The sequence below is a fragment of the Anopheles gambiae genome, chromosome 3, assembly GCF_943734735.2.
Source record: "Anopheles gambiae chromosome 3, idAnoGambNW_F1_1, whole genome shotgun sequence".
Lineage (NCBI taxonomy): Eukaryota > Metazoa > Arthropoda > Insecta > Diptera > Culicidae > Anopheles > Anopheles gambiae.
This window is the reverse complement of record NC_064602.1, coordinates 88,832,542-88,859,730: the sequence shown is the minus strand read 5'-3', so window position 1 is coordinate 88,859,730 and position 27,189 is coordinate 88,832,542. Positions and strand designations below refer to the sequence as shown.

The 27,189-nt window shown below is 44.4% G+C and overlaps 1 protein-coding gene across 27 annotated transcripts in view; it reads left to right on the top strand.

Annotated features, from left to right (window-relative positions):
* The first annotated feature begins 4,354 nt into the window (after positions 1–4,354).
* LOC1280945 (patronin) overlaps positions 4,355–27,189 on the top strand; it is a 63,625-nt gene continuing 40,790 nt past the window's right edge. For all 27 annotated transcript variants that reach the window (XM_061655295.1, XM_061655294.1, XM_061655296.1 and 24 more), the window contains exon 1: positions 4,355–6,363. In XM_061655295.1, coding sequence (XP_061511279.1) covers positions 6,283–6,363 — 81 coding nt within the window. In that variant the 5' untranslated portion in view covers positions 4,355–6,282. The remainder of the gene's footprint in view (positions 6,364–27,189) is intronic.

The following is a 27,189-nucleotide window of genomic DNA, read 5'->3' as shown; positions in this document are numbered from 1 at the left end:
ATACACATTTATGGAAGCAGGTGGGAAAGTGAACAATTTTTCGCTGAAAAAAATTATGAAAATTAATGAAAAGTTAATGATTATTTTAGCTTTTCTTTAAACTGCATTCTACTTTAAGAGTATCTTTATTATCTGATTGCTAAAATTGTAGTTACTGTTCAGAAAAATGCTTTGCATTGTTTGCTTGACTACAATTAAGCATTGAAAATTTTCTTGATGTTTGTTATTTTTTTTTAAGTACCCAGGCGGCAAATTCGTTAGGCTTGATGACATCGAAATGCCTTAACAAATAAGAGTTGACGGTACAAACTTTTTCTTCAGAACTGCGGAGTTTTTTAAAGCTCATCTTCTTGCTAGGAGTTTTTCAGGGCCAAAGATTATGCAGACAAGTTTACACATGCCAATCGCAAGTAGCGAATCCATCAAACATCTGTTAAACTTATATGGTGTTGATGGTACGATGGAGTTTGTGAAATTGTTATTATTGATAAATGTGTTGCCTGTGCTTCTGTAATCTATATGTTTTCCAAAGATAGTGTTTGAAATTTATCCTGAATTTTAGAGTTTTTTGACAATGTGTTCTGATAACTTTTTTTTTTCAAATATCCTTCTCAACACAAATTGTCATCTTTGTATTGAACTGTCTTTTCTCAACAGCACGGATAAACAAGCAGCCGGGTGAAAGGTTTTCTGATAAATGGCTTCTCACTGTAGTTCAGATTCAGTTTCAGATCAGTTTATTTTCGGAGCAGGATTTTTAGACGCATTTAAAAATAGGGCTCCGCAGAACTATTCTGTAAAGAGTAGTTGCGCTAAGAACAAAATTAATAAGCCGTTTTGCAGTATCAGGTGTCAGGTCTGTTCGGCAAAACGAGAATAAAGCAATTATCCGCAGTACGCGATACTCGATATACGCGAATTTGCAGTACGCAATTCCTCTAAATTTGACAGCTTCATGTGTTTTTTGTAAATACTCTAATCCTTTGATTTATTGTATGCTCTTTTTGAATTTCTATGATGTTCTTAAAGCATTTTGCATTAAATTTTTGAAAAAGATACCTGTTAGATACCAAAAAACTTTAATGCAAAACTCTGTGGCAAAATTTTTCAACCCTCGAACCGGTAGTGTAAACTATTTTTCCAAAGGAATCCGCTATACGCGAAAACTCGAGATACGCTATTGCGCTTGGTCCCGTACGATAGCGTATATCGGATAATCAGCCATACCGGCGAACTCGTTCGTTCCTGGGAACGTTCGCCGCGACGCTCATTTTCACTTATTTCATAGCCCTCTAGATCAAAAATTAGAAAACCGTAAAGATTTTGTACTTGCCAACCTAGCGGTACAACCCTGTCCTCTCATGAGCGACGAATGTTTCTCGTCGAACGAGTTCGCCGGTACGGCTGAATGACTGTACAACTTGGTATTTTCTCAGGCTGACTGTGCCTGAAAACTCCTCGTGAGATCCTGAAAATCCACAGAACTTTGACATATACTTGACCAAGGCTCAAATTTTATCTTCACTTAATTTATTTATTTATTTATTTATTTTTATTTTATTAATTGCTCGGCCACGTTGGGTTACAGCAATAGTACTTACTGACTATAGTATACAATTATTCACGAAGGAGTTGGAAGGAGTTTATGGTACGGAAAAGGAGCGAAGACGGGATCGGTAGACAGGATAGGAGAGGACAGCAAGAAGGGAAGGCGGAAGTGATTACGTTAGTAAACGCTGCTACAGCTTGATTTATGTCATCATCAGTAAAGCACCAATCGGTACCGGCTAAAATATGATGAAGCTTTTGGTAGTCCAGTTTCCTAAAATTGAACATACGAGCCGTAGGTATACGTTGAGAGGATGCAGGGCGAGAGTGCGTAAGGAGCACACTTGTCTCATGAGCAGGATGATGATTGTCTAGCGCGACGAGTGGAACAGGTGAAGCTATGACGGGGGAGCAGCGCTCCAAGAAGGCATAGCATTGGCAGCATTGGCAAATAGAAGGTCCAATTGACTTCCGCGTATATTTTTTATGCCAGATAAATGCGGCAAACCGTTTACCGACATTCCATCAAGCAGAGAAACATTTTCACGAGATACACCAGTAGGAATGAAGTGATTAACGCACGATGCAAACACATCCATATCAAGTTCAGATAGACAGAGAGGCGGAACTCGTCTAGTTTTGTGCGCAATCTTCATACTTTTTGATAGTAGATGTTTAGTTGATCGATCGAAGGGATGAGAGAGCGAGATGCACCGGGAGTGCTCTCGCTGCAAGTTATTAACGGCGAAAGAGAGTCGGGCGGATTATGTGTATTAGATGCAGGGTTAGCTTCCATCAATTCGGGTAAAGTCGGTAGTTCATGAGAATCTTCAGCCGGATCAGCCGGTTTACGCTTGCTGAAAGTACTGCGTATAAGGCAAGCTCATAGGGCCATGATCTGGTGAAATAGTGAAATCAGCGTTTCGCAGTTGTGTCGTGTGGTTGATAGAAGGTGGCGAGGAAGGATGATCCGATTCACGATTAATAGGCGCAGAAGGTGCAAGGGATGCTGCAGTAGTGGGTCGCCAAACATTGACGGAGCGGGGATTTAGGTCGATGAACTCCTTAAAAGAGATCCCGCGAGGCCAGGTTGAAGCAGCCAAAGCAATAGCCCGGTGCGAATCCGGTACACCAATTTTAAAAGATATGTAGGAGAGCGTAGAAAGATCCCGGTCGCGTCGTACAAGGCTATATACCAAGATGTCGTCTGTCCCTATGTTAGAACAGGCCATTTCGCGGATCGCTTCAATCGGAGTATCAGGAGCAATACGGGAGATAAAGACCCAAGTACGGGGTGGGCGTTCAGGAACGGTCGTAATATTATTGCAGGACAACCCTGTGCCCGATGAAAGCATAGCGCGTGTAACGGTATTGGTAGGCGATGGGTCGGGAGAGCGATCCAACAATCGACGTTTACAAGGATTCTCACCAACAGCTTGATGGGTGAGCTTAGAGGCCGCAACTGGAATCGTGGTCGTTGAGTGCGTAGCAGGAATCGCAGAATGGTGAGCACTCGATGTAGTGGTATGCGTGGCAAGATGAGAGTTGAGCTTGTTCATTAGTGAGTTGAAGGAAGTGAGAAGCTCACGGTGCATGAGATCAAGCTCCTTGATGCCATGCTTAACTTCATCAAGCGTTGTGAGTAGTGGAGCCTGTGAGTAGTTGCGTTCCATTGAGTGAGAAGCAGTAAGTGAGTCGATGAAATCTTTCACGGAACGAATTGACGATGCTGATTCCTGTTTCATCAAAGCTATCTCGTTTCTAAAACAATCCAGTGAAGAGGAAAGTTCAAGTCGCAAGCCAGCTGATGCCGCCTGCACAGAACGTGAGGTATCGCGGAAATCGGACTGCAACGATTCCAACAGGTAGGCAGCGTCACGAGAAAGGCCGTGCGAGAAGCGTAAAGTGTCAACGGCCCGCAAACGCTGAGCACAATCCGCGCAAGCCCAGAATAAATTTTGTGACTTCTTAAAATCACGCAGGAGCGGGGTTGAAAGTCCAATGCACTTATCGTGGTAATAGTGTTCACAAAGACCGAAGCACGGAATTGGATCGTTGCTAATAGCACCTTCACATTTCTTACAGATCACGGACGCCATCGCAAAATAGACCAAAGTTCGACTGAACAGTGAGTGATCACAACAACCGCAGGCGGATTGCAATGTTTATATGTTGAACCGTACAATTCACAGGTGCCGCACAAATTTGTGATACGTGAACGCGCGAGTGTAAATTAACCGAACTAAAACAATTCAAGCCTTAATCAACAAGAAAATCGCGGTAAAAAATCAACTTGGAAATAGGAGAGTGAGAGAGCACAACCAGCCGCTTTGAGTGACAAGTGACAAGTGATGATAGCTCTCGAGAAACCGATTACCGACAGGGAGCCTAGTTAAACCATAAAGAATGCGTGAAATATATTTTACGTAAAACACATCAACAAAATTAGAGCAGATTATTGTCGGGGCGAATGCATAAGCTAAGGTTCAGATTTAAAGTTCAATAAAAAATAGATTACATAAATAATATACTTAATAAATAAAAAAAATTTCAATATTAAAAGCCTGTTATTCTATCCTTTTTTCTGTAAATATCACCATTGATAAAGTTTTCAAGGTTGGAGGAGCTCACCTCAAAACAACCGGTAACTCTCCGTACGCATGAGGCACTCACTTTTGTTGCCCGCGTCTGCCAAACAGAGCATAAACCAAGGTTCAGCCATATGTGTTTGTCTTGTTTGCCCATTTTCGAACATCAGCTGCAAAAAGATGGCGAACGCCCGAAATGATAGCTGCACCGAGACCTGTCAGTCTACGCATCTTGGCATTTCCATTCGCAACCTCGAACAGGACGGGTGTGTGTGTCGCTCGTCATCGTCTTCGTTCGCCTGTGTCCAACAGCAGCAGAAGGCAGAAGGTTTTTTGTTCGTGTAAAGTGTGTAAAAGTCAGGCGTGCCCGTGGCAAAAGCTGTACCAGTACCTGCGAACGGGACACAGCAGCACAGCCCAAACTCACGGGCACCAAACGTTACGTCCGCGTGTGTGTTTGTTGCGTGCAGAAGTGGTGACCCTCGTACACTGCCAGCGACAGTGGTGGTGGGCAAGCAAAAAAAAAAACCGTCAGTGGAAGAATTTTTCCTCGCGCCGCGAGTGGGTGAAAAGTGGGTGCAAAACCCCCTTCGTGCAAACAAAGCAACAAAAGTGTTCGGTACGCGTAAGCGCGTGCCTGTGTGCCGATAAGATGCTGTGCGTGTGATGGGTGTGTTTGTTTAGTTTAGTTTTTTTTTTGGTTCGGGCAGCAAGATTCGTGCTCCTCACCCGTGAAGTGTGTGAAAGCCGCGACGTCCTCCTTTGCCGTGAAAATCGGCACTTCACGGAGCATTGTCCACACACGCCAGGCAAAGGTGTGCATCGAGTGTGTGTGTGTGTGTGTGCGTTGTGTCCAGGTGGCTAGTGAAAAATTAACCTTTTTGGAGTGTGAAAAATGTGTGCAAGCAGCTAAAACGAGCTCGCCCGCTGTGTGTTGTATAAAGTTGAGTAAAATATGCGTTTTGCCTGTTAAAAAGGTGTGCGTGTGTACGTGCGTGTTTGTGTGCGTGTGTGTGTGCTGAGCGTTAAACCACACTACTACCACAACGGTAAACGAGGAAGCGAAAGTGTGTTCGTCGCGTCCGTACTGAACGTCGGGTGTGTGTATGTGTCGCCGTGTCTGTGTATGCGCGTGTGCGTGCGAGTGTGTGCGGTAGTAGTATGTATTGAAGCCAGAAGGCACCAGCGCTGGTGCGCAGAGATAGGAGAGAAGGAAGAAAGAGGAGAGAAGAAGCAACAACAAAAAAAAAACAAGTGGAAAGAAATGATGTCAAAACCGGAGCCCAATTGAGCAGGCTTTCGCTGTCAGGTTGATTTTTCCATCCGTGCGGAAGTGTTGCGTGCGCGCTACCGGAAGTGAACGGTTCAGGTGGTCGTGAATTCGGGAGCATTTGCACCAGCTGCAAAGGTCCATCCTCCGCGACGCTGCGCCACCCCGATCGCCATCATCATCATCGCCATCGCCAAGAGGAGGAGGAGGAGGTGGAGGAAGGTGTTCTGCTTGGATTACTCATCTCCGTGAATCGTCGGTGCGTGTGTGTGTGTGTTGCTGCTTTTTGCCCGTTTTTGTTGTTGTTGTTGTTTTGCTCCGGCTCAGTGGCGGCCGTTGGGGAACGAATCGGCGGATTTCGTCATCTCGCGGAGCCGTTTCGTTCGATTTGTGCGGGGTTGTTGCTGACATATACAACCACCACCACCACCACCTCCCCGGGGGCTTCGATTCGGATCCCACCCCCACACACACACAGATCTCCTCCCATCTCCCTCCCTATCCGCCAGCAAAAAAAGTTGCGAATCCTGGCAACGCGACCGTATGCAACCTGCCCTCCGTGTCCAGCCCACGCCAACCCCGTGAGTGTGTGAGAGCATAAGTTGCAAACGTTCAGCCCCTCCCCCCCTACTCACACCCAACCCCCTCGGCCCGTGCTCACCCCTTTCCTTCGTCACACCAATGTCGGGCGAAGAAGCGTTGGTGATGCAGTTTGCCCCGTCGACCGCAACGCACTGGTGAACTTTTTACTGTGCAACTGAGAGATCGCGCGAGAGAGAGAGAGAGAGAGCGAGTGTGGGAGTGAAAAATAGTGTGTGTGAAAGAGAGCGAGCGAGTTGTGAGATAGAAAAAAAGTGTGGAAAACGCACCTTCAAGATGGAAAATCAACAACACCAGCAGCAGCAGCAACCATCAACACGGTCTGCGTACGACATGGAAACCCAGGAGTCCCGATTTGTAAGTATCTACTTCCCTCGCGTTTGTCTTGCTTTAAACTCCCTAAGTGCGTAAAACACCCTAAGTAGCCGTGTAGGTTGGGTGTCACCTTCGTGCAAGGTGTGTGCAAGGTTGACCGCCGACCGACGATTGGCGTCGTAACGGTGGGAGATGGGAAATAGTCCTTCCACAAAAGGACACACACATCTAGTTAGCTCTCTGTTGTGTCTCGGGACAACAAACGCGCGCGCTCCCCGTGTGTGTGTGTGTGTCTGTATCGTCGCCTTACGCGGTGGGCGAGTTTGCGCAACAGTTTGGGGGCGCATTAGTGGAGCACACACTAGCGCCACAGATGACAGCGATAGTGTGCGTGTGTGCGCCTGGGTTTCCTTTGTGTGTTGTGTGAGCAGCTAAAACGGGGGAAGGGTCTCGGTCATCTGATTTTGGGACCGCTTTTGCATTAGATTTAATTAAACGGTACGATCTAATGCTCATTGCATTCCTGCTGCCACACGCCACGCTTTGCTTTTCCGCAGTGAATGAACTGTCAAATTTAAATTTCAAAACAGTCAAGGTGAGCGATCGGTACACGGAAAAAGAGGACGGCAAAACATATCATCTGTCTGGCGGGTGAAGGTTGCGTATAGTGAAATAAAGAAATAAAGAACCAACTAAACCAATTCAAATGAGATTAATTTGCATCACAAACAGTAGATAGAAAGACAGGTTGAACAAAAACATATGGCGAGCTACATTTACGTTTTTATGGTAGACTTCGTGGAGAATTACGACCCAATAAACCTGACAATTTGTCATTAATTTATACGGCAGATTGATTTGTGTCATTTTGGAGGAAAGACTTCAAAGTTGGGATAGAGGAAATCCGACCTATTTTCTTCATGACCTGACCTTCTATGTCTCTTGATGATTTAGGGCGAGATTAATTTTTATCCAGGAATGCAACTGTTGTTTTTATCGTTCTTTAGTTTAAACAACACACAAAGAAGCTGCTGGTTTTGTATTTGGATGCGTTTAGCAAGTGACAAATATTTTCTAACACAAAAGGTTGTGACATCAATCGATAATGTACTGATGGACGAAATCAGTGTGTCTCCGGTATCTTGTTATCTTGTGATGTGTTCTGTTTTTTTTTTCGTTTTGTTTTTATTGGCTTGCTGCCTTTCTGTTGTGATTTTTACACACTTCTTATCATCGCTTACCCCGTCGTGAATCATGTTTTTATACACATTTTTCCTAGCGAATGTGTGTTTTGCTGTTTTTCTTATTAGATTTCTTTGCTCCACAAAGGTGCGTGCAAGCTTGTCAAGCAATCGCACACCAAATTTCGTTGGTCCAATTGCTGTGTGTGTAACAAGCTTTTCATCGCGCGTGTGTGTCATGTATATGTGGCACCAATTTACCTTTCCCAATGTACCGAGCAGTGCCAAAGAGCGACTCTCGTAGGTTTTGTAGGAGGGACCATCACGGCTTACAATTGCCATCTTGCCGTAATCGAGCAACGGCAGCGAGCCAGCAATAAAAGAAAAACGGCCGCCGCGATGAAGAAATGCTTATCAAATTCCGGACGGCGGTATACACAATGCACGAGCGCACACACAGGCACACACACACACGCACTCCATTTAGCCGGCTTCGGTGTACCCATTCCTTAGAAAACGTAAGCCCCCGTACCCCATGTTTCGATGCTACCGCCAAGGGGTTGAAGAGGAGTGGGTCAGGGAGGCGTACTGCAATTTCGCGAAGGTGCACGAACGATTCGACGAACCATTGCGGTTGGCCAAAGCGGCTTGAATTGTCGTTTTTTTTATTTGTCGCGTGTTGTGTGGTTCATTCTTGATTTGAGATTCGTCGAATTAATGAATGAAATTGAATTTTTATTTGGCCAGTTATACACAGTCACTTATCTCCTTTCCTGCGGCGTTTATTCACCATTTGTTATTGATACACGATTTGCAAAAACACATGTACAGTGCGTTCCAGTTATTTGCGTACACATGATATTTGGAGAAATACTCAATGCATCGTTGTACAAAGCCTTATCGTCTTCTACCTTTTTTATTGTATACAAAACAGAAGATATGAATTCCATTCGTTGTTCAAGTTTTACCAGAAAAAGACTAATTTTATGAATGGGTCCCTTTTCCTTTTAAGTTCATATGCTGAAACTTCAGCCCATCAGCTGTCTGCATTGTATAGCAGTTTTCGAGCAGCTATCAACGTGTTTATAATATGCAGTTGGGCTTATCCCAAGGTGTAAGTGCTTAGAAGGTTGAATCGCTTCTGCTTTTGAATAAAAAATTTTAAGAGTGTTTTGAGTATTCGTCAAGCCTCCAGAAAGTCAATTTTGATCAAAAGTTTTCACCAGTCCTGTTAAAAAGTGATATTCAAATTTGGTTATAAAAAAGCAGACTATGAGACCACCAGGACTACATACCCTTTGATTCTGGATTCCTTCACCAGATCTCTTTAATACACCTTGGGATAAATGTAAACACAACCTTGTTTTGCCATTTTTCGAGCAGGTACTCGAATCTAATTCTATTAATTAAGGTTTGATTCTGAAATAATTCAAGCTGTAAATCGCAGGCTAGTTTTGGGTGTGGATTTTTATGGAGTGTTGACATGATTTCAGCCGCCAACTGTCAAACTCCATTAAAAAAACTGACTAATCCAATGAAAGTCTCCAATTTTGGTAAACACAACCATTATTTGACTTATAGTATAGTAAAAGTATTAAAAATGAATGCAAAATTATTTTAACTAATTCTGAAACATTGCTATATGAATGATTTTGGTAGGAAATATCCTTAGTTGAACACTTTTACTGAGAAACTAGTTAAAAGATGATGATTTCCTAACTCAAGTGGCAGAACAATGGCTAGTATCCTCAACATTATAGTTAGTTTTTGTTCTAGTCTTGTATTATTTTAAGATATTGGTTGTTTCTAAGGGGAGTCCTAAATCGCAGCTTTCCTCATGCAGACCTTTTTGGTCAATATGCAATTTTGTTGGAAGCCCTTTTCTTTCGAAATGCCCAAAATTGTAATGCCCAGGTGAAAACAAAAGCACCCCTCCCTCACCACAAACGGAAAGCATTAATTAGCTTAAAGAAACAGAAACCCAATTTGTCGACGAACCTCCCGCTGCTGCTGTCGTCGTGTGTGTGTGTATGTTTATCAACATTGCAAATCAACCTGCTGGGGCCGCTGGGTTTGAACCCTCCTTGCGACCGATCCAAGTAGTAGCCCAACCACTTTCGCTCTCTCTCGCCAGCCAGATTTCCTTTATTTTCACCCTGCGCCACCGGCTGAGTGCTTGTGTGTGTCACCTTTCGCCATCAGCGGGCTCGCCTTTCGCCGCCGTTTTCCCATTGGAAGGCGGAGGCATCACAAAGGAGTGGTGGTGTGTGTGTGTGTGTGTGTGTGTGTGTGTGTGTGTGTGTGTGTGTGTGTGTGTGTGTGTGTGTGTGTGTGTGTGTGTGTGTGTGTGTGTGTGTGTGTGTGTGTGTGTGTGTGTGTGTGTGTGTGTGTGTGTGTGTGTGTGTGTGTCTATTTATTTTCCATTTATTCCAGATTTACACCCAAATCACACCCCCACCCCTTCTGCACTCTCCCCTTTACCAATATCAACTGCATTCATCAAAACCGACCGACCAAGCCTCGGAACCACTCTCTCCCTTCTCTCTCTATCTCTCTGTGGTTTGGTTTGGCATGGGAACATGCTTCTTATCATTGTGGCTTTGTCTCTTGTGACTTGTTTCCCTCACTTCCCCCTTGCCGAAAGGAGAGGCTTTTAGCAAACGGTTCAGGTGCACTTGCTTTTTTATGTTGACGCTTTTAATGCAAGGGTTTAAACCTGCTGCCAGTGTTTGCTGATGTATGCCTCGAGACACACACACACACAGCCATGCCTTCCCCCCTGGCCCTAGAAGAGTCAGATGACGCAGCCCAAAGGGTACACAAACCCGTACCGGTCATGTATTATTTACGTGTTGGATGTGTCGCGGCAGGTTCGTCGCTTATCAGTGAAGTGAAAATTCAGCTCCACACACCTTTATTTGCGTTGCAATTTCGAACTGGTTTGGCCAACCCGGGGTTTTTATGCTCGTGTCAGCTGCGGAAGCAGGAACAGTTTTCATTTTTTTAAATATAATGTTACGAAAGCAGATTTATCGCTTTAAACGCGAAGATGTCGTTAACCTCCTGTTGAAAAACAGCAAAATAAAACTAAAGCTCAAAATGGGTCCGTGTTCACATGGGACCTTTCCATTTCTTTCAATCAAACCGCCTATTAATAGACCATATGTGTGCGATAAGGGTCGATACGGAAACGGAAAAAAACTGTGGCCTTAAGTCAATAACAGCAAGGGTTACCACTACTCTACCTAAAGCAACTAAACTGGACCAACAGGCCTCCCAAATCCAAATCTGCACCTCATCCCCTACCCCACTGGGTGAAAGCTAGCCTTGCTCTCCACATTATATTCCACCCTTTCTTTCACACACACTCCTACATTCTTCTTCTTTTCCCCCTTTTGCCCCGTTTACACGCGAAGACAACGAAATTAAATTAAGAGGCAGAATTTTAATTTATTGCCCATTGAAAAAGAAACCGAAACTGACGCGCCAAAGAGTGGGGGAAGAAAGCAGCAGGATGATGATGATGATGATGATGAAGGGAAAAATGCAGCCAGAGGAAACTGTAGCACCACACAGAGGAACGTGCACCGCCACAAGGGGGTTTGTGTGGGAATAAGAAGGTGAAGACTTTTTGGTGTATCGTGCCGATTGGGTTCGGTCTGCTGGTCAGCTATTCGGTCTCCCCTTTTTGCGATTTACCCCCCCTGGAGCTGAAGCCGTTTCTTATCATCGAGGCTATCTGCTTGCTGCCACTGTGCAAATTTCTTATCCCCCCCCCCCCCCCCCCACACCTTTTTTTGGCCAATTTCTTCCACTTTCCGGTGGAACGCCGGGTGGTACGAAATCGACAGCAGCTACACGCAATTGTATGCATTGGGAAAATATCTCCCGCTAATGATATTTATTGTGGCGCAAATGCATTTATTTCGCGAGAAAATTGTGTACCTTTGGTCACCCACTTTTTTGGGGTTTTTTTTATTAAGATAAAAGCTGCCTTGTTTGTTAACAACTTTTATTCGCACCCATATCACTAGGTGCGTCATTTTTGGCTAATTTTAATTTTTACCAGGACCGGGTGATTTCAATTTCAAGATAAGCAGCAAGCAAAAGCTTCATATAAAGCTTAAGCCAACGCTAAACCAACGGTGGAATCCCTCTGTGGAGCAAAACCCCTCTGCGGGGGGTGTCTTAGTTCCGCCACAGCACACGAAAGGGAATGGCCGAGCAGCAGCAGCAGCAGCAGATGTGTCCGTGCCCCGTGGTTTGGGGGGAGGAAACGGTTATTTCAACGCTTGCCGCCGCCCACCCCGCTAACATAGATGGCCAGTGAAGCTTGCTTAATGCAATTCATTGCATTCTCTTCCTTCTGCACCTCCTCCTCTTTGCCGAGCGGGGCGCAGGGAATGTCGGTGGATGCGGCGCGCGCGCTCATCCAACATCAAATTCGGCTCTGAAGGTTTTCCTGTTTTCCGCCGCACACTGCCAAATCATACACAGTGTAGACTGCTCGTGTCTGTGTGTGTTTGTGTGTGCTGTTACCCTTCGACAACATCTACACTCTGTTGACGTCATGTGTGTGTGCGCGATGGTTTTTTTTCTCGATGGATCGATGATTTTTCCTAATTTTCTTTTGGGTTCAATTTCGTGGTTTTAAACATTGCCGAAATACACGCTACATCTGCTGCAAAGTCTTGGTAAAAAAACCACATTATAAGCATAAGTAATGGGACGAATAAGATCTGTTTTTTTTAGTATAAATATACAAAACAATGCTTAGAGTCACGATTTTTAGACAACCAATTTTTTGACTAGAAAAACGTTGCCTTCAGCGTAAAAAACCAAACTAAAATTGATAAATGTTTCAAATATTTCCTTGCTAATTTATATTACCCCATGCAGCATAAAGTGTAGCCCTAAAATAAAGGATATTTTGAAGTATAAACAGAATGAGACTCAATAAATAACATAAAACATTGCAAAACTCGTTTTTGAAATTAAAACATCACCTCATTCGATGAGTTCGCTATCGTCTTTAGGTAACAAAATTTATACCAAAATTATAATATATCCATTAAAAATGTCCTTTCACACGGCACAGCAAGTCCCCGGATTGATTACGCCAACCTTGCTAACGCCATTGTTTACACGCGAAGATATCGATCAAAACAAAGAGAAAGTGAAGATAAGCCGCCGCTAGCGCCGCCAGCCACACTATCAATTCGATTTTCTTTTTCGCTCAATTTTTTGGGCTGTAATATTTTCACCGCTTCTCTTGTGTTTGATAATGTTTGGTCCACCCCTTCTCACCCCCTACGGGGGCTGGCTAGTAATAACAGGTAATGAATGACTGGTGGAAAAAAAAACGCCATTCGATCACATTACCCCATCTCGTGTGATGGAGATAGGACAGACTACTCACGCACGCCCACGTACAGAGACGCCAACACGTACAAACAGGTGAAACACCCCCAACCCCCAACAATGGCTACATGTCAGTGACCTTCAACTTCGTAATTCGTGGGTCGAGTGCGGTCGTCAACCAGGGGGGATGGTGGTACCGATCTTCTATTCAGATGCAAACAATGTTTCTCTGCACGTTTTTACGCCTGCTCAATCGCTCTCACTACCTGTCATACGAAAAAAGGTACATTACACAGGTTAAATTGTGCTCTGTACACACACACACCCGCTACTACCCAAAACTTACATAGAATCGCATCGTTTATTGTTATGTTATTGGCACCTTTCGCTTTTCCTGCTGCCTGCTGTCGACGATGGAGGCTTTCCCATGTACTGGCGAGGGACGGGAAGGGCGTGTTAATGTTGCATGTTGATGCAGCACCGATAGCAGCACACACCTGACCGAACCTGTTTCGTGTGCGCACACAGGCGGCGTGTGTAGGAGGAATCGTTGACGATACAGGCCTCTGTCCGTGGTACCTGTTTTTTTCAAGGTGCGAGATTGTATGTTTCTGCCTTGGAAGCAACATATTTGGTGTGAGATGGAAGGCTCTGTCGGGACACACTCTGGACCTGTTTCTGTGAAACATGTGTTTTGTCTCTTATACATGGGGTACGCTTTTGTTCCAGGCAGTATCATTCGATCAGATTACAGTCAAGAAGCATAATCACATTTATAGTGCATTTCTTGATATTAGCATACCATATTTATGGTCAGCCTTTCTTTATTGTGATATACTGACAATAATGTAGTATGTTTTATGTTTCAAAATGTCAATTATCAATCAATCAATAGAATAGATTTGTCAAAAGCAAATTTTAAACATTTAAGAATCATTGTACTGTCTTGCCAAAGCCTATATTTTGGAACCTTTTAATGCAAAAACTGGAATTAAAACTATCTTGGCCTATCTTTGTCATAAAATAAAACTTTTGCATTGGATATTTTTCGGAATTTTGTAGGAAAATTTAATCAAAACTTCTTGCACTTCCAGAAAAATGGATGAAAGTTACTTGTGCATTGTACTGTTGGGTTTCATGAATCTTTCGTTGAGATTTATTCATACGAATCAAAGATCCACGAATCTCTGAAGATTCAGGAAACTCCAATTAAAAATCACGAATCTTCAAAGATTTGTTAATCGATAAATATTCAAGAATCTTCTAGATTCAATATTCAAGATCAAGATTCATCAAGATCATGAAGAAAGACGGCACAGTGCTTATTTATAGACAAACTTATTAGTGGATTGTTTTGACGCCCCGTCAATTCTTACTAAATTGAACTTTTAGGGCCCCAGTAGAATGTTAAGATCCAGGACACTATTCAACATAGAATTCAGATCGACTAATTTTGGATCCCACGATCCCTGATTAACAATGATGAGTGCTTATAACTCGCCAGGAAACAATGTCGACTTGAACTTAAATTTGAACAATTTACGGACCTTTTTACATCGTTTAGTATGACGCATCCACGGTTTATGTTATTTATGTATTTATTTAATTGGTTAAATTGACGATTAAACTAGTTATATCTAATTGATTCCTATCGCTATATATTGATATCTATTGATAATTGATTAATCTACAATAGTTTATGGATTAATAAACATTCATAAATCCCCAGAGATTAATGAATCTTTAGACATGTATGGTGTTCTAGATACTCGATTTGCACTATCCCGTGGTCGATTTTTGTTTGGATTATTCATATAATTCAGTGTAATTCGGCAAAATGACGTCCTGCTGTAGTGAATTGAGGGTGTTGTGTAAATCAGGCTTTCAATATCAATATCATGTATCGTTTGCCGCCGTATATGTAAAGTTTGGATCTTAGTAGTGGCATGGTTAAGGGTCCCGTTGGTTATGAAATTGTTATATTAATTTAGATTGCATTTTTTATGATATATTTAAGGCTTCAAACTACTTCAATTTGTGTCACAAAAATAATCCAGATGAAGATTTATTTATTCATTTCAATCAAGTCGCTCGTTATCTGTCCGGCAAAGCTTAACGGAGGTGTGGAAAAACATTATCTTTGCCATGTTGTGTGTGTATATTAATAGCCAGCTCCCCCCCGTCATGAATATGCATCGCTATTTTCACATAGCAATAGCTGTCCAGATTCGGTTTGATGAATCGGGTTAAGAGGCACTTGAGGAAAGGCAACAGTGATACTCTTTCACCAGCCTTAAACCTAACACCTATCGTACAATCCGTGGGCCGGTTCGGTTGTCCTGAAGAGTGTGTTAAGATGTAACGCCACCCACTATAACATCCATCCAAAGCATTAGAGAGCAGAAACTACCGTTGACCCTATCGGTGGTTTCGTACCTTATTACCTGTGATGTTTAGGGAGTCTAACAAAAAACATCCACCAGCGTGGCACAACTCGCCTCCACGCCCTCCCGCAGGCGGCCACTCACGCCAACTGCCGCGACCTCATTGGTAATGCACCGAACATCATCAAATCGACATGCTACTCACGTTTAGTGGGTTAGGAGGTTTGTGCAAAAAAAAAAGCTGAGGGAAGGAAAGAGCGAGAGACAGGGAAAGATTGAGCAAACTAAAGAACACATAAATTAAATAAATAAGACCCGCCAGCACACGCCCCTACTGTTTTTTTTTTCGGGGCCCGCAAAACTTTCTTTTAAGACAATGGAATGAAAAATATCCGCAATATTTCTTCCCTCCATGTCAATCCGCGTTAGAAAGTGCATCCGTGTGCTCTAGTGTTGGTTAGCTAAAATGAACACGAAACAAAATAAATAAAATGATATTTCAGAAACACATAAAAATGATTCGTTTAAATAAATGGGGGAAGTGAGTGGAGAAATCAAGTTCCAAAAATTCGCACTGTCCAGACACAGTACCTCCTAGGCAGAAAAGAGAGGGAAGGGATGGTGCTGTTTAGGCTGCATAAAAAACCTCTAATGTATTTGGACCGTTGGAATCCATTTTCGGAGCATTTCTATTTCCGTTGGCTTCGCGTCGCTTTACGGTGAAAGGTGCAACAGTGTTGTGTATGTGTACTAGAACCAGAAGGAAAAATACACAAACACGAACCGTCACCACCCCTCCTTTGGCAAAAAAAGTAGACTGTGTGTGACTGTTGATGATGTCACGATCCGCCGGTTCTGTGTACCAAACCACCCGGCACACGAGTGTGTGACAACCAACCTCCCCTCCATTGGCCATCGATTTTTGCCGCTACTGCAAGAAACTCATCATTAATTTGCAAAGACAGGCTTGGGTCATACTAAATTTAGCCGATGCTGTTTTGCGAGATCTATCCGTGTCTGGCGTGGTTTTGGGTTCTTTTTTGTCTACATTGTTTTGCCTGCCGCGAATGTTTGGGCTGGGTGGGAGATGGCGCTTCAGTGGTAGAATGACTGGAACGGATTTTAATTTAAAGCTTACACCGGTTTTGTTTTTGCTTGATTTGTTACTCCGGCCCCAGCTAACTGCATCTTATAAATATCTCTCTCTCTTTCACCTTCTCCAAAATTCCGATCCAATGATATCACCGAAGCAGTAGAAAATGGGATGATTTTCCGAGACTAATTTCCGAATGGTGCCGAAACATAGACACTCATGCCGAACACACACACAGACACCAAGCAGAACCGAATGAACTGTGAAACGATCTTTGATTTTCCTCACATTTCTTCCCGTTTTTTCCCCCGCGATCGTATATGATGATGATTGCCCCGTTTACACGAGCGATCGATGTGTGCAGGAGAGGCAAAGTGAGGCGCGGCACGTTGTTAAAGTAGGTGTTAATGGAAATCGGTTCAAAGTTCGTTTGAAATGCCGCTAACTGCCAACTGGTGGTGAAGATTAGAAGGGAGTGGATGTTTTCTAAAACATCGTAATGAGAAACGGTATTTCGTTGAAGATTGTGTTGTTTAGCGGATGTGTTTACGAACATTAAACATAAGTGAAATACATGGGATAAACCAATATTTCTGTTTTATTTTTATGATCGATATTATGATAATGCTCCAAAAGGCAAAGATGTGTATATCGTGCAAAGAAGTTGTTGACCATGAAAATGTACCGTCTTGTGTACTACCGGTTCAATACATTTGATTTGGATTTGATGTTCTATTGCGCTTTTACCGTATCGATTTAACAATGACCCACATATTGATGGGAATATTATAATTTATGTACACTGAGGCACACCCAGCAAGTCGGACGAAAGTCACGCGCCACATGGCTGTGTATGAAGGCGTAGCAAGCGCCTGGGGTAAGTTTCGTGTGATGGTCTCGATCCTCAGACACTACCGCAAAGCTCGGTAAAATATATATTTATGTCTATATGTAAAACTGTCACTCTCAATCCTTAATTTTGAATAGCTTCTTATTGTTTTGATTACCATATAATGTGTAACACCCCCTAGACCCTCTCAGTGCGGCATTAGATCTCAAGAATCATTGAGACTTAAAATTTTGACTAGTATATTGAAATATTCGTAAGTGTCTACTTTAGATATGACACATAGATAATACACAATTCTCACTAGGAATTAGGTCCTTGATTAAGAATTGAGGAAGGTTCTCTGTTTTTTGTTTTCTATTGTAGTGAACTAAATAGTTATTTGGTGTTGTAGTATTCAAGCTGTTTTGGTTTTCAATTCTAAGGATATTACTATCATCTCCCTTCAAGTCTCTCTATATGAACCTTCAGAGCTGTCTCTGATATCTGAGATCTCAGTTTGAATAATTCTTCTCAATTCTGAATTCTATAGTGCGTCTATAACCAGTGGTCTTGCCAGCCTAATAACCAATGGAATCACTTCCGGCCTTACAGGGACCAGCGTACTTACCTTTATATCATCTGATCCCCTCTAGAAAACTGAAGTTATTTATTGAGATGTAAAAATTCTCTTCTCTCAGATCTTAGTTCGTAGTATGTTCTGAGTAATTCGTAGAACAAACCGTCATATGATTCGTGTTGAAGTTCCGTGTGACTTTTTTTCGATCGTTAAATTCACACTATGTTCTCTAGAATGAGTATCACTGTTCCGTTCCGTTTATGTCCAATATAAAATCAGCTTCTAAAATGACCGTAAAATATGGTGTGATAATGTATGTTACTGTATTCTACTGCACGCATTCCAATTTCCTTAACACTATCTCTGGTGGGAAACCCCTCACCCCCTTGCAAAGGGAGTGAGAGCTTCACAGCAGATGGGCGACTAAAAATAAGGGCGTAGCTACATAATCGCACCTTAGCATGCAACTGCAGACGGTACTACTCTTCCAGAGCCATTGAGAAAAAAGGGGTCAGAAAAACTCATCAGTCTGCTTATCCGCAGTATTAGTCGCTTTTTTCATACAGGTTTTCCCTATATGCTGTGGAAGGCACAGTCCCAAAGTTACACTTCTCCGATCATGCTGTAAAGCTATCGGCGGTTTTATGCTTCCGCCACAAGGTCGAGCCACATTTTTGCTTTTGATTTTGTAACTTTTCCCTTCTCCCCCTTTTAATGCACATACGATGACTGTCACAAACTGTGTGGTTGCTGCTCCTGATGTGTGTGTAGTGTTCTTTGCCGCAAGGGCTTGGAATTACTTCCTGACGCAAAACAAACAAAACATCAACTCCGCCAGTCATGCTCGAAGGAGAGGGCACTTAAATAATTAAAATAATGAATCATTCTTCAGGGCAGATTTTTCTTTCTTTTTTTCTTGTTGTTGTATGAAATCACGTAAATAAAACACCGATTGTGGATTGAAAAAATGGAGTTTTTCTATTAGTTCTTCGATAAGCTCGACTGAGTGTGACCAATGTAAGTTATTAACACGCTGTTGTTCTGTCTGATGCTATATCTGATGATATGCTAGAGCAAATTGTCTATTTCCAACAAAATGAAATACATTGACGTATTACCAAAACGACAACAATAAAGCAGTGTTGATACACATTATGAATGTATTTCAAACTGGAACTGTTTTATCAATGAACACTAATTACATTTTGAGATGGTTTAATGTCACCTTCCTCATAATCATATTCTCTGCCTTATACATCAACACTTCCTGTCTGTTCCATTCCAAGCTCAACCACCAAAATGACTTCATTCATTGATAAATATTTAACACCCCCAACAGAGTGTTGTTGTCGGCCAACGGTCTCCAATTTGCCTGACAGCCCAAGAAGCCGCCTTAGCCGCAATGATTTTGTTATTTCAAGCGTTGACATTCTTGCGTCTGAAGCTTCTATTTGTCATTTATCATCTGTTGGGTGTATGCGTGTGTGTGTGTGTTTGTGAGGAAATTGAGGGCTAGGTCACACGACGACGAACGAATTACAAGGAGGCGCAGGGTGGGAGAGGAGGCCTCTTTTTCTGCGCCCACACTCTTCCCGCTTGATGTCATGCATTCGCCACCCGGGCAGGGGTAGTAATGGGTTATTTACCTGTGGACCGGACCGGTGTGGAAGATACTGTACAGCTGCTACTACTACCACTACCACGAGATCACTTAGACACTGTGAGGTTAGCGCCTGATGATGACGGCAGCTTTCAGTAAGCCGAAGGCAACCTTCTCGCTCGTTGGGGTGGAGGTTTTTTTTCTCTCTTCCGTGGGAGTACGTCCGAGGTTGGTGCGCCGCAGCGAATTCTGTGTCGCTCTTAAAATCACCGCGCCGTGATCGTAGGACTCTGGCCGGGCGAAATACACAAAATCACCATTAAAACAAACCGATTGGCATGTGTGTGTGTGGGTTGGCAAGTTTTGGAGCGTTTCCAGTCTTTCAAGACCCTGTCGATATTAAACCGTGCGTCAATATGTAACGAAATCGTCGGCACCGGACAACGGAGATGTTGTGGAAAGCAAATGAAACAAATGAGACATGTGCTTTACTTTTAGGTATCTCCAATGTCTTGGAGTTAATTGTGTTTAGGTTTTCTGTGTATGTTTTTCCAAAAATAACTGTAACATTAAGATATTGCGGCTAACTTGAACATCTCGGAGCATTGGAACTCGGAGCATTGGTTTTACGATAAAACGTGCCGTAATGCTTGCCGACGCTGGAAATAGTGCTTCTGTCGATGCCGATTCAGATGAATTCTATTCCACCACGGGGCATGCATGTTTGTCCAACGCCCAAGAGCCAACTCTACTTGCCCATGCACGTTGTAATTTATCTTGAGCCATTTTTTCAATACTTAGATCCACTGCTAGACATTCGCGCTTTAATTACCGGCCTTAGCAGCAGCAGCAGCTTCGTTGGAAAAAGTTGGTGCAAGGTGAAACCTGAAGCCAAGCAACACCCAACAATTCCAGAAGAGACTCCAGAAAAAAGGCAAATTCCAACACACAAATCATTAGCTGCTGGGTGATAGAGATGGGCAAGGAAAGACAAGGGGAGTGAAAAAGTGGTACCGCCCAAGGTCTGAAACGAATGCGGCAAGCAGTATGCATTGCAGTGTCTGTGTGTGTGTGTAAATGGAGAGGAGCTGATGTCTGTAAGATCCGGTTGCATTTCCTTCGGTAGCGTAAACAAAACTTCAAAGTTAAGCTGAAATTGCTGGCTTGGAGCTGCTAGCGAGTTGCCGGGCGAGTGCCTCCGTACGTCTGGTAGACCTACTACCAGCACGCGAGATATTATGTGTGGCAAATACAGAAACATGATGTGTGTTGGTAGTGGAGGTCGTCGTCTCTACGCCGTCCGACTGCTGCTCTTTTGTTATGCTGCAGCAAAAGGCAATTATTGCCCAACTTACACTGCATCAACGACTTCTTGGAGCGCATAGCTCTTGCGCGTACGTACGTCATCTCTGATTGAATAAGACCCTACGCCAGAAGCGGCAGCAGCAGCAACCGCAGCAGAGTAACGAGATAAAAGGGGTGAAGACGAGATGAAAATGGTTTTATGCTACTGGCCGTATCAGCACACAATACAGGCTCTCAGCGCCCGCGATCTCTTCGGGGTGGGTGAACTTGATCCGCAATTCGCCTCATATTTCCCTCGTCTCACTCTCATCTTCATCTCGCACGTCCGGCTTGTGCCCTATTATGTGGAACGAAAATAATAATCTTCTATAAAACAATCGAATATGAGTCGCCGCGTTACCCGGGCTGTGATCGATGATGATCGGTTTGTCGGAGGGTCGTATGGAAGAAAACGATCGGCAGAAGTGGGATGACACTGCTGGTGAGAAGGGTGAAATATTTCCATGAAATTAACCCCACTTTGCTACTACCCGGTCGCTAAACGGAAAAGAGCGTACGAACAGTCGTAGCAGCTTGGTGGCTGAAAGTGGAATTTCTGATCGGTTTTCCACCCATTCCCGATCGTTCCGCAGTCAAAGTCGGTGGTAGTGGTGGTACAATGTGTTATGGGCGTCTGCGATAGAGGCTGCGGCCGGCTGCTTCTTGTGCTGCTGCATTCGATTGAGTAATAATGATGATTATCTTGGCAACTTTCCTGCTCCGGCCTCAGGCCCCATGGATGATCCCCAGAGACGCGAGAGTAGAAAATTCTCCCAACGCGTCCGACGAACCATGACAAATGGAAAGCAAAACTGTCGTGCCCCGTCAACGAACGTCAAACGACACACCGCGTTACGGTTGATCTTGTTTCAAACGATCGGGGTTTGGATCCATCTGGTCAATCAAAGCGGAGTGGAACCGAAGTAAAGTACTTTCATCACAACATATTATAACATTTCCACGCCATTCCCATCATCGCATTGCTGCGGCGACACATGGTGGTGGAGAAATATCAAAACTAACGGAATGTGTATACTTAATTGCGGGATCTATTTTCGTTTCGTATTGGTTATAATATTGCTTATGATACTTGTCGCTCGTCTTCTGGCGGGTCTGGAATTTGAACCATTTTTATGAGAGAGTGATGCAATCTGCCGGCAACCGCCAATCTAACCCGCACGGTCTGTCACTCACCATCATCACTCCGCGATCGGTGGTAGTTAATGGCGGTTCCGGATTGTCATATATCTACACACACTGCCTGCTACGTTGGCGGTTTGAGCGACGTTTGATCGTGCCTCGAAATTACCACTAATTTATTTGTTTAGTTTCGATTCGTTTTCGGATAGGGGTGTATTTTTCTTGAGACAATCAATTCTTTTTTGTGGGTTTTTGTTTCGTAACGCTTACGCGATCTTCTTCCTTAACGCGCATAGACCCCAAAAAGGCTTACGTCACTGTGTTCGAGAAAGATTTCAATTGAGGTCCAAACTCTCTCGCACCGTCATCTTGCTTTTGGGGTTTGTTTGGTTGATCCGGGGCTGCCAATTGTTTTGGGGCTACATCGAAGCTGTGATTAAACAAAATGGTTCCCCTTGTTAAGTTTGCTGACAGTTTTCATCGTTGCTGGGGAAACCGCATTGGCTAAGGAACGATAATTATGTTCCCGCCGCATGTGATGTACTTTTTTAATGAACAAACAGAAATATATTATTCTAGGGTTCAAAAACTAGGCTTAAACTCACTACCTGCGCTGTGCTAGTCCGATCGTATACCACAACACCACGAGCGTACATCTGACTGCATCGATAAGAGATCGATTTGTATTCTTCTTGGTTGGTTTGGCAATAAGCGCGTTATAATTCTGTTTTACTCGTTCAGTCAATAATAAATTCTATCGAACTGATATTTATTTTTATTTGCATAGATTCGAACGAAACTGCTGTTTTTTTTTCCTTTTAGTTGTGGTTTAACCTCCTCAATCGACATAATTTCAAACTATTGTTTTGGTCATTGCTGCGAATGTGACGTAGTTCTGCGCAACTAAAAATAGAAGGAAACGTTACCTGCATTCACTATGACTTACTTACTTACTTACTTATCCGGCGCTACAACCGCTTTGCGGTCTTGGCCTGCCTCAGGAGTGTCCGAAACCGCTCACGGTCTCGCGCCTTCGTCTGCCAGTCCGTTATCCCGGCCTTAATGGCGGACGCCTCCACGCCATCTTGCCACCTCAATTTGGGCCTACCACGCCTCCTCTGTCCTTGTGGACGGCCTAAAAAGACTTTACGGGCTGGGTCGTCCGTTTCCATGCGTATAACATGGCCAGCCCACCGGAGCCTGGCGAGCTTTATACGCTGTACGACAGTGAGGTCGCCGTACATCTCGTATAGCTCGTCATTATAGCGGCTCCTCCATTGTCCTTCCACACATACGGGGCCAAGTATCCTTCTGAGCATCTTCCTCTCGAACGCGGCTAAGAGGGATTCGTCAGATTTGGACAGTGTCCATGTCTCAGAGGCGTATGTGAGTACTGGTACTATATAGGTACTATATAGTCCCAGCTTCGTCCGTCGCGACAGGTTCTTTGAGGTGAACTGCTTTTTCAGGCTGTAGAATGACCGGTTGGCAGCCAGCATCCTTGCGCGCAACTCAGCTTCCATGCTATTGTCGTTGCTGACCTTTGATCCCAGATAGGTGAATTGTGGGACGACTTCAAAAGTGCGTTCACCTATCTGCACGTCACGCCTACGTAGATTCTGATTATTTGTTGGCGGGCCCGCTGATGTTGCCACCATCAGTTTGGTCTTTGCCTCGTTTATCTGCAATCCGAGGTTCTCTGCCGCCTGCTCGATCCCTTGGTAGGCTTCTGCTACATAGGAGAGCAGCAGACCAATGATGTCTATATCATCAGCGTATGCCAGGATCTGGGTTGACTTATAGAAGATGGTTCCCGTAGTCTCCACCCTCGAGTCACGGATGGCTCTCTCTAGCGCCAAGTTGAATAGGAGACAGGCAAGCCCGTCCCCCTGGCGCAGACCCTTGGTGGTAGCAAAAGGTCCTGAGAGTTTTCCATCCACCCTAACCTGGCATGTGACGTTGGTCATAGTCATTCTAACTAGCCTTATCAGTTTGGCCGGGATTCCAAAAGAGCTCATAGCGTCGTACAGTTTTACCCTGGCTATGCTATCGTATGCGGCTTTGAAGTCTATGAAGAGATGGTATGTGTCGTTTTTGTATTCAGCCATCTTCTCCAAGATCTGCCGCATGGTGAAGATCTGATCAGTGGTTGATTTTCCGTTTCGGAATCCTCTTTGATAGTTTCCTACTATCTCTTCGACGTGCGGGACAAGGCGATCCTGAAGGATCAGGGAGAATATTTTATAGGCGGTATTCAACACCGTAATACCCCTGTAGTTGTTGCAGTCCAACCTATCTCCCTTCTTGTATATGGGGTAGATGATGCCGAGATTCCAATCACAAGGCATCGATTCGCTATCCCACACCTCAGTAACAATTTGATGAATCTCGTTTTCTAGTCGTGCACCTCCATTCTTGACCAGTTCGGCTGCAATTCCGTCGGTTCCGGGTGCCTTGTTATTTTTCAGCCGACGGATAGCCTTTCGTGTTTCATCTATGCTAGGTGGCAGTAGCATGACATTATCTGCTAGTGGCGCTTCTAGCTGTTCGCTAAACTGGTCATTGAGTAATTCATCAAAGTACTGAGCCCACCGCGAGAGGACCTCTGGCTGGTTACTGACCAGATCTCCATCCTTGTTGCGACAGCAGGTTACCTTAGGTACAACGTTGTTTCGGTGACCTGCTATCGCTTGGTAAAACTTTCGTGTCGGTCCGTACGCCTCTCTGGTTTGCTCGAGTTCCCGCATGTTTTGCTCTTCCAAAGCATGCTTCTTGGAGCGGTGAACTCGTTTCTCTTCGCGTCTAAGCCGTGAATATTCCTCTGCGCATGCCCGCGTTCTATGCCGTTGCTGCATTGCTCGGTATGCAGTATTCTTACGTTCGGTCACTTGTCTGCATTCATCGTCGAACCAGCCAGATTTGGTGTTGCCACGACGTGGTGGGAGTATATTTCTTGCACAGTTTATTATTTTTGTTTTTAGAGCGTTCCACCTCTCGCTCGTAGTTTCGTATCTGTCTTCTGGTAGTAGAGACTCTTCTAAAGCGGTTTTGAATTCCTGTTGGACAGCAATGTCCCTTAGAGAGTCCGTGTTGAGCCGAGCCTGCGTGTTTTCTCCGCCCCCATTGGCGCGGGGGCGGGCGATTCTACAACGTATCACTAAGCAAACCAAGTAGTGATCGGAATCGATATTGGCTCCTCGATATGTTCTGACATTTAACAGACTCGACTGTCGTCGGCGGCTTATTAACACGTGGTCGATCTGGTTGAAGGATTCTCCACCCGGGTGCGCCCACGTAATCTTGTGGATTTTTTTGCGCGCAAATTTGGTACTTCCTACAACCAGATTGTTCGCTGCGGCGAACTGGACCAATCTACTACCATTATCATTACTGTGCTCATGCAGACTGTGACAGCCAGTGTATTGGCGGTACATTGGCTCCCTACCGACTTTTGCGTTGAAGAAACTATGACACAACAGCAATTAACCCTTAACAAGTACAGCACATTTGACTTCTGAACAACATGGAGTGTACTTTTGGTGTAACTGCAAACTTCAGGCTTAGGTTTTTTTAAATCTAACCCGATTTTAGTATTTCGAAGAATTATAAAGTTTCATTCATATCTTACATAAAAACTAGTTACTAGTACCTCTTTCCCATCTATGTCTTGTCATGTTGCAGCAGGTTTTTTGTTTTTTCCTCTCAAGACCATTTGCACAACACGTACCGCACAGCAGAGAATTACGGAAGCATGTGGTTTATGTTGCGGTTCAGACCATGCCACCGACACATGGCCCGTGGTTTGGCCCTTTGCTTCCCTCTCTTTCGCTCTGTTTGCCTTTGGTGTTGCACACCAAAAAGACGATGTCTGTTGAACCTTGTCGCTGGTAGGGCATAACGATGGACATAAAATCGTGACGCGTAACAAGGAGCGTCTATCGGTGCGTAGCAAGACAACTGAAGGTGAAAGAGGGATGAGTGACGAAAAGTGTTGTCGTGCCAGCAAACTTGTTGCGTTGGTGACCCAACGTCGTCGTGGGCCCTTAGTGTGGCTGAGATGCTGATCTTTGATCCAATTTGGAAAGGGAATAAGAGCTAGCAGCGGCGCGTGAATGTCTGCAGGGAGAAATAAAGGGTCAAGCACGTGCTGAGCTGTACTAATTTATTTGTTGATTAACTACCTTCAATGGGGGGAGCGACCCGTGTCTGGGCTGGCATTTCCATGTCGGACGAAGAAAACATTACTGTTCCCTCTCCTTTCCATTCGGTTCGTCGTGTTTATCCGCAGTGCTCACTACTTATGTTTTTTGCCAAAGCAACTGCGACGACCTCCTCTATCTGGGAAGCGTTTTGAGGTTCATTTTCCATCAACCACAAAAACAGTGTACATTTTCTCTTCAACGACACGTTTTACGCGTTCCACAGATTGCCACGGACGGCTACATGGTTACGAAAACAGCAACATCGTAACCGTGTATGTGTGTGTGCGTGTCTGTTTATGCCCAGCAGTGTTTATTTTTCCCTTCAGTTCAGCCGCGCGATCCCTGTGGCGAGACACTGTCTGTCTTGTGTTTGTTGGAGCAGCGAGTCACTTACCGAGTCACATCATCCTGTGAGCACCTGAGACATCATCTTCCCGCAGTGGCAAAAGCGTTACCAAACCCACCCCAAAACGGTCCAACGCGTAGGGACCAGAGCCGTTTGTTGTTATTGTTGTTGCATTTCGTCGATTTCGTCATGGATGGCGTTTAACTGGCCGCGCGTTCTCTTTGCCCGAGGTACGTTAGCGCTGCCTTCTGGTGCAGCAGAAGTAGGCTTTCGCTTTCTCCTTCGGAACGGTTTTCACTGCTTCCAGCGCCGAGTTGACCAGCCCGGGATTTGCCTATCGCCCTCTGACCACACCCCCCCTTACCGTGTCACCTTAATGCAACCCATCGAAGAAAGCGGTGACCTGGCACTGGGTGGTTGTCAGCTTCTCCTTCAGCTTTCAAGTTCCCTCCTGGGGGCCGTCGGATGAGTGTGAGAAAGTAGCGCCAAGAATTTGAGATGCTTGAACTTTCTCCTGTGTGATCATAGGCGAGCAAGAGGAGACAGGGCCCTTACCCTGCCGGCCGGGTTGTAAGTTGGCCGAGCACGTTTTGGTCACGGGTAGTGCAGACGTCAGATGTCGTAATGTATCACACAGCACTGCTCCTCCCCGTCGTGACAGTTGCTGCAGCTCAGTCACGACTCTATTACCCAGTCCCGCGTCAAGCGCAATGTGCACTTGTGTGTGCATACACGAGACAAGAACTTGCTTGTCCGATTATTATCGCATTCGGAACTGAACACCTTCCCGATCCAACAGAGTGATAAGGTT